The sequence below is a fragment of the Bufo gargarizans genome, chromosome 2 (assembly GCF_014858855.1).
Source record: "Bufo gargarizans isolate SCDJY-AF-19 chromosome 2, ASM1485885v1, whole genome shotgun sequence".
NCBI classification, from domain to species: domain Eukaryota; kingdom Metazoa; phylum Chordata; class Amphibia; order Anura; family Bufonidae; genus Bufo; species Bufo gargarizans.
In genome coordinates this window covers 4,279,995-4,291,414 of record NC_058081.1, presented here as the reverse complement: position 1 = coordinate 4,291,414, position 11,420 = coordinate 4,279,995, and the positions used below count along the sequence as shown (strand labels likewise).

General features: G+C 42.9%; 1 protein-coding gene across 1 annotated transcript; it reads left to right on the top strand.

Moving 5' to 3' along the window:
• Nucleotides 1-1,633: 1,633 nt before the first annotated feature.
• LOC122929199 (olfactory receptor 10A3-like) lies at nt 1,634-2,620 on the top strand. Its single transcript, XM_044282705.1, has one exon. The coding sequence runs from the start codon at nt 1,634-1,636 to the stop codon at nt 2,618-2,620; it is 987 nt and encodes a 328-aa protein (XP_044138640.1).
• Nucleotides 2,621-11,420: the final 8,800 nt, after the last annotated feature.

Below are 11,420 nucleotides of genomic sequence, written 5' to 3'. Positions count from 1 at the left end.
TTTCAAGAGTTCCTTGCTCCATGTCCTCACACGTGCGGGAGCCTTTTTAGAAAAAAAATTGATTCATTACCATGAAGCCGAAGGAAATTCAGCTTCGGTGCAAATAGAATTTTTCCTAAAATTCTGATCGAATTCCACTTCGTCAGCTTCAATTTGCTCATCTCTAGTCAACACAAACTTATTGCTGACCCCCTCTCCACTGTCGGGGGGGGGGGGCTGTACTAGTATAAGCGTTTAAAAGAACAGGTTCTGTAGACATCTATGTGGAGTCAGCTGACGACGGTGTAAAAGAAGTGCGCTCTGCACAGTTCTTTATGCCTGGCACTAAAATCAACCTGTAAGGCTAAGTTCATACTTGTTGAGTTATTTGCCTGTGACTGCCCAAATAAGTGAAGTGTGCAGCGATTCTAAGAGCGACGCCGATCATCTGCATGTCATACTGACTCACATTATTAATTCACTACAACAGCAGACTCCCTATGTGTGTTACTGCAAGGCAAAGTGTTCTACACCACTATACAGGCTCGGATAAGATCGAATTTAATATTTTCGGAAAAATTGGCGAATCGGACGAATCAAAGTTTTGAGAAATTCGCTGATCTCGAATGGCCACCAATTGTGTGGGAGGGACCCCTCCTTTTAAAACCTTTAGCATAATGGAATTTTTATTTCCCTTGACATTATAGATTGTTAGAATGTTGACCCTTGTGGGAGTTGCTTTTACCAGGTTTTTGAAGTTTTCACTATTATGGGTCAGTGTATTAGATGAGCTGTAATATAATTGTGAGGGGGAGGGAATACATTTCAGTACTGCCTTATCAAACTTTATATTAACACAGAAAAAAAACATTGGAAAAGTCAATATAAAGTTTTTCTTATCTGTAGATAATTCTATGAATGTATTTCTTGTTTCATATCCTGAAATGTTCCCAGGAGAGACCATCAGTGAAATCTCCCCGGTTTTGTTATGTCACTTGTCTTTGTAACGTTCCATCTATAAAAGGATCACCCAGAAATACCCTTATGTCTCGTCTATATCTCAGACAAGAACATTTTTTTTCTCTGTTACACAAAGAAGAATTGAAGTTTTCCATTCTCAGATTCACACATCAATGTTTATTATTTGTGTCCTACCAGAAATGTATATAGGTGATTTATTCTGATCTGCTCTGGCATTTTGAGGAACAAAAATGTAGTTATTTTTTGGATGTTCTGTTCTTATTTTATTTAGAATAGCTGTACATATGCTGAAAAAAATATCTGCACAATATGTGTTATTATGTAATGCTTTGCATTGTTTATTTTATATTTTTATATGTCTTTAGCGATTGTATATACAGTATAAATTATATATTTCGATGTAATTCATTCTCATGTTTCCTTTTTTCCCCGAATCATTAACTGGTTTTAAAATAAAAAAGGTGGACTCAACGTAAAAACTATTTTTCTACATTATCATAAACTTATTAAGGTCAAGAAATCGACTCATTTTGATAAAAATACAAGGAGAAAAAAGACCATCGTCCATATGATACGATAGCAGCTCTTTCACACTAGTGAGCCACAGAGAAGAAATTCCATCATTTACTTGTTTTACATTTTTTATTTCTACGTAGACATTTTTTTCCTGACTATGCCACACAGCAATTCCAGCCTGGTGATTGAGATTTTCCTCTTGGGATTTAATAATTTACAAAGTATTAAGATTTTTTGCTTTCTTTTACTTCTGATCATCTTCTGTGTGACGGTATGTGGAAACCTCCTCATCATCCTGGTGGTGTCCTACAGCAGATCTCTCCACTCTCCCATGTACTTCTTCCTCACTCAGCTCTCCATCACAGATATTCTACTCTCTGCCAACATCGTACCTAACATGCTCCGTGTTGTGTTGTATGAAGGCAGTTTTGTGTCTTTTATTGGATGTTTGATTCAATTTTATGTTTTTTCAGCCTCAGAAGCTTCAGAAAGTTTTCTCCTGAGTGTGATGTCCTATGACCGGTATCAGGCCATCTGTAACCCTCTACATTACAATATGGTCATGGACCTCACATTTTGTATGAAGGCCGTTCTCTTGTGTTGGGTGATGATTTTTGCTGTTATATTGGCTCTTTCAGTAACAATGAATTTTTTGTGGTTCTGTGGACCAAACGTCATTGACCATTTCTTCTGTGATTTTGATCCATTAATTGAACTTTCCTGCACAGATCCATTTTTTTTTAAAGTAGAAGACATGATATTGGCCATACCATTTGCAGTTTGCCCATTTTTTGTTATTCTGGTCTCATATGTGTATATTATCATCACCATATTGAAGATCCCATCTGTGAGCGGGAGGCAGAAGACCTTCTCCACCTGCAGCTCTCACCTGGCCGTGGTGTCTTTATATTACGGGTCACTTCTCAGTATCTATTTATTTCCAAATAAGAAAAGTGTAAAGAAAATCATCTCCCTGCTCTACACTGTAGTGACTCCGCTTCTCAATCCTATGATCTACAGTCTGATTAATAGAGACATTAAGCAGGCCTTTAAGAAGCTCAAGAGCAAAATGTCTTCTGCCCTTAAAATGTATTTACTTGTGGGATTTCTACCTTTCCTGTCAACTAGCAGTAGAGTACAGTAGGTACTGAGGGTACAAATTACACAGCAATACATACAAAAGCACTGATTGATTGGTTAACCACTTCCAAACCGGGCCATTTGCCCCCTTTCTGACCAGGCCGAATTTTGCTAATCTGACGAGTCACTTTATGTGGTAATAACTTTGGAACACTTTTATTTATCCAAGCAATTCAAAGATTGTTTTCTTGTGACACATTGTACTTCATGTTAATGGTGAATTTGAGTCAATTTGTTTTACCTTTATTTATAAAAAAAATCAAAAATTTTACAAAAATTTAAAAAAATTCACTGTTTCCTAAATTTGAATCTCTCTGCTTTTAAGACAGATAGCGATGCCTCATAATCATAAAATATTTATTAATTAACATTCCCCATATATCTAATTTATGTGGGCATCATTTTGGTAATGTCATTATTTTTTTTAGGACGTTGGAAGGTTTAGCATTTTTGAAGCAATTTTTTAAAATTTTTAAGAAAATTTCCAAAGTCAACTTTTTAACCACTTAAGGACCACAGGTTTATACCCCCCTAGTGACCAGGCCCTTTTTTACAAATCGGCACTCCACAACTTTAGCGGTTAATTGCTCGGTCATGCAACTTACCACCCAAATGAATTTTACCTCCTTTTCTTTTCACTAATAGAGCGTTCATTTGGTGGTATTTCATTGCTGCTGACATTTTTACTTTTTTTGTTATTAATCAAAATTTAACGATTTTTTTGCAAAAAAATGTCATTTTTCACTTTCAGTTGTAAAATTTTGCAAAAAAAACGACATCCATATATAAATTTTTCGCTAAATTTATTGTTCTACATGTCTTTGATTAAAAAAAAATGTTTGGGTAAAAAAAAAATGGTTTGGGTAAAAGTTATAGCGTTTACAAACTATGGTACAAAAATGTGAATTTCCGCTTTTTGAAGCAGCTCTGACTTTCTGAGCACCTGTCATGTTTCCTGAGGTTCTACAATGGCCAAACAGTAGAAAAAACCCACAAATGACCCCATTTCGGAAAGTAGACACCCTGAGGTATTCGCTGATGGGCATAGTGAGTTCATAGAACTTTTTGTTTTTTGTCACAAGTTAGCGGAAAATGATGATTTATTATTATTATTTTTTTTTTCTTACAAAGTCTCATATTCCACTAACTTGTGACAAAAAATAAAAACTTCCATGAACTCACTATGCCCATCACGAAATACCTTGGGGTGTCTTCTTTCCAAAATGGGGTCACTTGTGGGGTAGTTATACTGCCCTGGCAATTTAGGGGCCCAAATGTGTGAGAAGAACTTTGCAATCGAAATGTGTAAAAAATGACCGGTGAAATCCGAAAGGTGCTCTTTGGAATGTGTGCCCCTTTGCCCACCTAGGCTGCAAAAAAGTGTCACACATCTGGTATCGCCGTACTCAGGAGAAGTTGGGGAATGTGTTTTGGGGTGTCATTTTACATATACCCATGCTGGGTGAGAGAAATATCTTGGCAAAAGACAACTTTTCCCATTTTTTTATACACAGTTGGCATTTGACCAAGATATTTATATCACCCAGCATGGGTATATGTAAAATGACACCCCAAAACACATTGCCCAACTTCTCCTGAGTACGGCGATACCAGATGTGTGACACTTTTTTGCAGCCTAGGTGGGCAAAGGGGCCCACATTCCAAAGAACACCTTTAGGATTTCACCGGCCATTTTTTACAGATTTTGATTTCAAACTACTTCGCACACATTAGGGCCCCTAAATTGCCAGGGCAGTATAACTACCCCACAAGTGACCCCATTTTGGAAAGAAGACACCCCAAGGTATTCCGTGAGGGGCATGGCGAGTTCCTGGAATTTTTTTTTTTTGTCACAAGTTAGTGGAATATGAGACTTTGTAAGGGAAAAAAATAAATAAAATAAATCATCATTTTCCGCTAACTTGTGACAAAAAATAAAAAATTCTAGGAACTCGCCATGCCCCTCACGGAATACCTTGGGGTGTCTTCTTTCCAAAATGGGGTCACTTGTGGGGTAGTTATACTGCCCTGGCAATTTAGGGGCCCAAATGTGTGGTAAGTAGTTTGAAATCAAAATGTGTAAAAAAGGACCTGTGAAATCTGAAAGGTGCTCTTTGGAATGTGGGCCCCTTTGCCCACCTAGGCGGCAAAAAAGTGACACACATCTGGTATCGCCGTACTCAGGAGAAGTTGGGGAATGTGTTTTGGGGTGTCATTTTACATATACCCATGCTGGGTGAGAAAAATATCTTGGTCAAATGCCAACTTTGTATAAAAAAATGGGAAAAGTTGTCTTTTGCCGAGATATTTCTCTCACCCAGCATGGGTATATGTAAAATGACACCCCAAAACACATTCCCCAACTTCTCCTGAGTACGGCGATACCAGATGTGTGACACTTTTTTGCAGCCTAGGTGGGCAAAGGGGCCCACATTCCAAAGAACACCTTTAGGATTTCACCGGCCATTTTTTACAGATTTTGATTTCAAACTACTTCGCACACATTAGGGCCCCTAAATTGCCAGGGCAGTATAACTACCCCACAAGTGACCCCATTTTGGAAAGAAGACACCCCAAGGTATTCCGTGAGGGGCATGGCGAGTTCCTAGAATTTTTTTTTTTGGGCACAAGTTAGCGGAAATTGATTTTTTTTGTATTTTCTCACAAAGTCTCCCTTTCTGCTAACTTGGGACAAAAATTTCAATCTTTCATGGACTCAATATGCCCCTCACGGAATACCTTGGGGTGTCTTCTTTCCAAAATGGGGTCACATGTGGGGTACTTATACTGCCCTGGCATTTTAGGGGCCCTACAGCGTCAGAAGAAGTCTGGAATATAAATGTCTAAAAAAATTTACGCATTTGGATTCCGTGAGGGGTATGGTGAGTTCATGTGAGATTTTATTTTTTGACACAAGTTAGTGGAATATGAGACTTTGTAAGAAAAAACAAAAACAAACAAAAAATTTCCGCTAACTTGTGCCCAAAAAAATGTCTACATGGAGCCTTACAGGGGGTGATCAATGACAGGGGGGTGATCAGGGAATCTATATGGGGTGATCACCCCCCTGTCATTGATCACACCCCTGTCATTGATCACCCCCCTGTAAGGCTCCATTCAGACATCCGTATGATTTTTTACGGATCCACGGATACATGGATCGGATCCGCAAAACACATGCGGACGTCTGAATGGAGCCTTACAGGGGGGTGATCAATGACAGAGGGGTGATCACCCATATAGACTCCCTGATCACCTTCGTCATTGATCACCCCCCTGTAAGGCTCCATTCAGACGTCCGTATGATTTTTTACGGATCCACGGATACATGGATCGGATCTGCAAAACACATGCGGACGTCTGAATGGAGCCTTACAGGGGGGTGATCAATGACAGAGGGGTGATCACCCATATAGACTCCCTGATCACCTTCGTCATTGATCACCCCCCTGTAAGGCTCCATTCAGACGTCCGTATGATTTTTTACGGATCCACGGATACATGGATCGGATCCGCAAAACACATGCGGACGTCTGAATGGAGCCTTACAGGGGGGTGATCAATGACAGAGGGGTGATCACCCATATAGACTCCCTGATCACCTTCGTCATTGATCACCCCCCTGTAAGGCTCCATTCAGACGTCCGTATGATTTTTTACGGATCCACGGATCGGATCCGCAAAACACATGCGGACGTCTGAATGGAGCCTTACAGGGGGGTGATCAATGACAGGGGGTGATCAGGGAGTGTATATGGGGTGATCACCCCCCTGTCACTGATCACCCCCCTGTAAGGCTCCATTCAGACGTCCGTATGTGTTTTGCGGATCCGATCCATGTATCCGTGGATCCGTAAAAATCATACGGACGTCTGAATGGAGCCTTACAGGGGGGTGATCAATGACAGGGGGGTGATCAATGACAGGGGGTGATCAGGAAGTCTATATGGGTGATCACCCCTCTGTCATTGATCACCCCCCTGTAAGGCTCCATTCAGACGTCCGTATGTGTTTTGCGGATCCGATCCATGTATCCGTGGATCCGTAAAAATCATACGGACGTCTGAATGGAGCCTTACAGGGGGGTGATCAATGACGGAGGTGATCAGGGAGTCTATATGGGTGATCACTCCTCTGTAATTGATCACCCCCCTGTAAGGCTCCATTCAGACGTCCGCATGTGTTTTGCGGATCCGATCCATGTATCAGTGGATCCGTAAAAATCATACGGACGTCTGAATGGAGCCTTACAGGGGGGTGATCAATGACAGGGAAGTGATCAGGAAGTCTATATGCGTGATCACCCCCTTGTCATTGATCACCCCCCTGTAAGGCTCCATTCAGACGTCCGTATGCGTTTTGCGGATCCGATCCATGTATCCGTGGATCCGTAAAAATCATACGGACCTCTGAATGGAGCCTTACAGGGGGGTGATCAATGACAGGGGGGTGATCAATGACAGGGGGGGTGATCAGGGAGTCTATATGGGCTGATCAGTGGTTTATAAAGGGTTAATAAGTGACAGGGGGGGGTGTAGTGTAGTGTAGTGGTGTTTGGTGCTACTTTAGTGAGCTGCCTGAGTCCTCTGGTGGTCGATCCTAACAAAAGGGACCACCAGAGGACCAGGTAGCAGGTATATTAGACGCTGTTATCAAAACAGCGTCTAATATGCCTGTTAGGGGTTAAAAAAATCACATCTCCAGCCTGCCAGCGAGCGATCGCCGCTGGCAGGCTGGAGATCCACTCGCTTACCTCCCGTTCCTGTGAACGCGCGCGTCTGCGTGCGCGCGTTCACAGGAAATCTCGGCTCACGCGAGATGACGCCTATTGGCGTTAGCGTAGCCTGGGAGAGCCGCCGCGATGACGCCTTTCGGCGTTAGCGTAGCGCTAAGTGGTTAAGGACAAGTTCATTTCTGAAGTCACTTTGTGGGGCTTACATAGTGGAAACCCCCCATAAACTCCAACTCACCCTGGCAACAGCCTTTTCACTCCCCTACCCTCTGGTAGGCGTCTTAGAGCCCTACATGCCCGCACCAGAGGGTTATTGCCCCTTCCTAGCATAGCAACTACCACAGACTGAAAGTGACTGCTGCATTCATGACCCCATGGTGATCTCTTGTCTGCAGTGGTGTCTGAATCAGTGTATATATATATATACTCACAAGCACTTCCTACTTTGCTCTTGCTATATATATATGCTGTGAATTGTGACTAGTAATGCCTTCTAGTGCAATGTTTTGTTTTTGTTTTTTCTAGTGTAATGCTTTAGTTTAAATGTCAGTTCTTGTTCCTCTGTCCATGGCATCTAGGATGTCCATGGCATCTAGTATTACATTGTATTGTACAAAGAAAAAGGAAAAAGTCTGGTAGAGTGTTAGCCAATAGAAAATTAGTTCAGTGCTCTCATTAAGAGAAACAAAATAAGAGTATTGCAGGTTTGATACCTTTTAATGGCTAAAGAAAATACAAGTAATGATGTTACAGAGCGAGCTTTCGAGACATCACCATTCTCTTCATCAGGCGTACTACAAGAATATATGAAGAAACAGCAATATATATACAATAAGAACAGAGGCATTCCCCCCGAATGAATGGACATTTGAAAAAAAAAAAAACAGAACAACATATTAAAGATCTTGAGAATGAGTCCTTAATTATCTTACAGATAAGGGGTGTGAAAGTTTTATGGTCTCTAAATTGATGTTATCTCAGAGACCTGGTGCCCCGACTATGTCTATAGAAGACTCTTTAGATCTTGTAGTGTGTCATAAATCCCGGGGACAAAATCAGTCCAGTATTCAAAGTGTCAAGCAGTGTTATAAATTTGTATTCCCAAATTCTTCTAGCATTTTGGGATTTGAAGTTACCTTTTAATATGAGAACTTTCACGTGTTCTTCATTGTGTCCTGGGCTACAGAAATGCTTAGCAACAGGAAAGTGTAGCTCCTTCTCTTTAATTGTGTGGTGGTGGGACCTCATACTTGCATTGAGTCTCTGTCCTGTTTCTCCAACGTAGAGGCCTCTAACAGGACATTTTGTGCAGAGAATCAGATAAACCACATTAGATGTAGAACATGTGAATGTCCCAGGGATCCTATATTTCTGCTGTGTGTTGGGGATCCGGATCTTATCTGTTGTCATTATATGGGAACAGGTTTTGCATCTTCTTATATTACAGGGATGGGTTCCTTTTTCTGTGGTACATGGCCTTGAACATGATCTGATCAGAATGTTCCTTAGATTTGGAGGTTGTCGGAAAGCTAGTAGGGGGGGTCTGGGAAGATTGTTTTTAGTCGTTCATCCTTACATAAGACATGGTGTAATTTTTTGGCAGTTTTCCTCAGTACCTCTAGTTGTGGGTTGTAGGTCATAAGCAGAGGTATGCGCTGGTTCTGTTTCTTTTCATTGTATTGGAGAAGTTGACTTCTGGGGATCTTGATGGCTCTTGTGATCTGATCTTCAATCGAAGCAGGATGATAGCCCTGGTGTAAAAATGTCCTTTTCAGATATTGTAAATGCTCATCCCTTGGCCTTAAGAACGAGGGAGATGTCACCACAGTTAATGACCCTGTTCTCAGGGAGATCTTGTGAGGCGATAAGGACGGAAGCCAAGTTCACATCCTTCCCAGCCAGGATGTCTTTTTTGATTCCGTCCGGGATGAAATGGGCCGGGGCCACCTGGGGAGTGAAAATGGTAATACCTAGGGGGGCCCCCTGAGGAACGCCATACCCTGCCGGAGGGTGTGACGCCAGGGGGGGGGCCGGGGGCCCGAGATTCCAGCACCGACACCCTGGACTGAGCATCTGCCACCGAGCAGACCAAGGAGTCAATAGTGTCTTGTAAATGTGACAGCGACAGCTCAATGGACGTGGTCCCTGGCTGGACACCTGACGGGCCCGGGGTGGTCATCAACTGTTTTTATAGTTCTGCTTTGCAAGCAGAGTCCGGGTGAGGGATGCCTCTCCTATTAAGTTCTGCGGTGAGTCTGGGAATCTTCCAGTTTCTCAGGGACAGGGTGCCAGACTGGCCAGAGACGGACGTTCCAGGGAGTGACATGGTGTCATCCATATCTGAAGCATGCGACATGCTTAACCTGAGGTTGACGGATGATACCTGTGCCGATGTCTTGGGTCACCTGACCTCGGCCAGATGTCGGATAAATGAGACAGGCAAGAAAACGTTCCTGGGAGACAAAACCATAAGAGTCGGAAGGGGGACTAGCTGGGAAGATGACAGCCTGGGCGATCCAGGAGACAGAGGTAGGTGCGAGCCTGGGCGATCCAGGAGGCAGAGGTAGGTGCGAGCCTGGGGCAATCCAGGAGACAGAGGCAGGTATGAGCCTGGGCGATCCAGGAGACAGAGGCAGGTATGAGCCTGGGCGATCCAGGAGACAGAGGCAGGTATGAGCCTGGGCGATCCAGGAGACAGAGGCAGGTATGAGCCTGGGCGATCCAGGAGACAGAGGCAGGTATGAGCCTGGGCGATCCAGGAGACAGAGGCAGGTATGAGCCTAGGCGATCCAGCGGAAAACAGGAAAACAACGGCGTACAAATAAAAGCACATACACATACTGCACGGTCCTGCCGCCCCTACAAATCGGTACCGATAGCGGCGGGCAGATCAGTGAGCAGTGAGGGAGTATGGAGTTTAGTCCGAAGCTGCGAGTTTCCAACCCAGGTCGGTCGAGCTCATGGCAACTGGACTTTCCAATAATCTGCCGCGGCCATGTATGCAAGCTAAACAGAGTAAACCTGTGCTGAGAAGCTATATCTAAGCCCTGAGTTGTATTGTCTGTGTTGACCAAACCTAACGAGTTTGGTACTATCGGCTAATCTGTAGTATCTAAACCTACCATGTGTGACAATTTACCTGAGCAGTGTAACTAACCATATAACGTTTATGAGGTTAAGCCCTAATCTACATCTGGTGAGACCCCCAGATATCCTCATGTTTCATTACGAAGACTCCCTGTCATAAAATGCATCTGCATGTGACCCCCAGACCTAAAATGTGGTATTGTATGTGCTGATGCCCGGACTAGATCTACCCAGATATACTCTATGAACCAGCTACATGCGTCCCACCGAACGCATGAATAGGATTGCTTGGACTCCCCAACCTACACTATCTATAGCAGAGGGTTATCGACATGCGTTCCACACTGGAACGCACGCCGCCCCCACAACCAGGAGAGTGGAGAGTGAGTGGCAGACTGTATGTGGAAACCTCCTCATCATCCTGGTGGTGTCCTACAGCAGATCTCTCCACTCTCCCATGTACTTCTTCCTCACTCAGCTCTCCATCACAGATATTCTACTCTCTGCCAACATCGTACCTAACATGCTCCGTGTTGTGTTGTATGAAGGCAGTTTTGTGTCTTTTATTGGATGTTTGATTCAATTTTATGTTTTTTCAGCCTCAGAAGCTTCAGAAAGTTTTCTCCTGAGTGTGATGTCCTATGACCGGTATCAGGCCATCTGTAACCCTCTACATTACAATATGGTCATGGACCTCACATTTTGTATGAAGGCCGTTCTCTTGTGTTGGGTGATGATTTTTGCTGTTATATTGGCTCTTTCAGTAACAATGAATTTTTTGTGGTTCTGTGGACCAAACGTCATTGACCATTTCTTCTGTGATTTTGATCCATTAATTGAACTTTCCTGCACAGATCCATTTTTTTTTAAAGTAGAAGACATGATATTGGCCATACCATTTGCAGTTTGCCCATTTTTTGTTATTCTGGTCTCATATGTGTATATTATCATCACCATATTGAAGATCCCATCTGTGAGCGGGAGG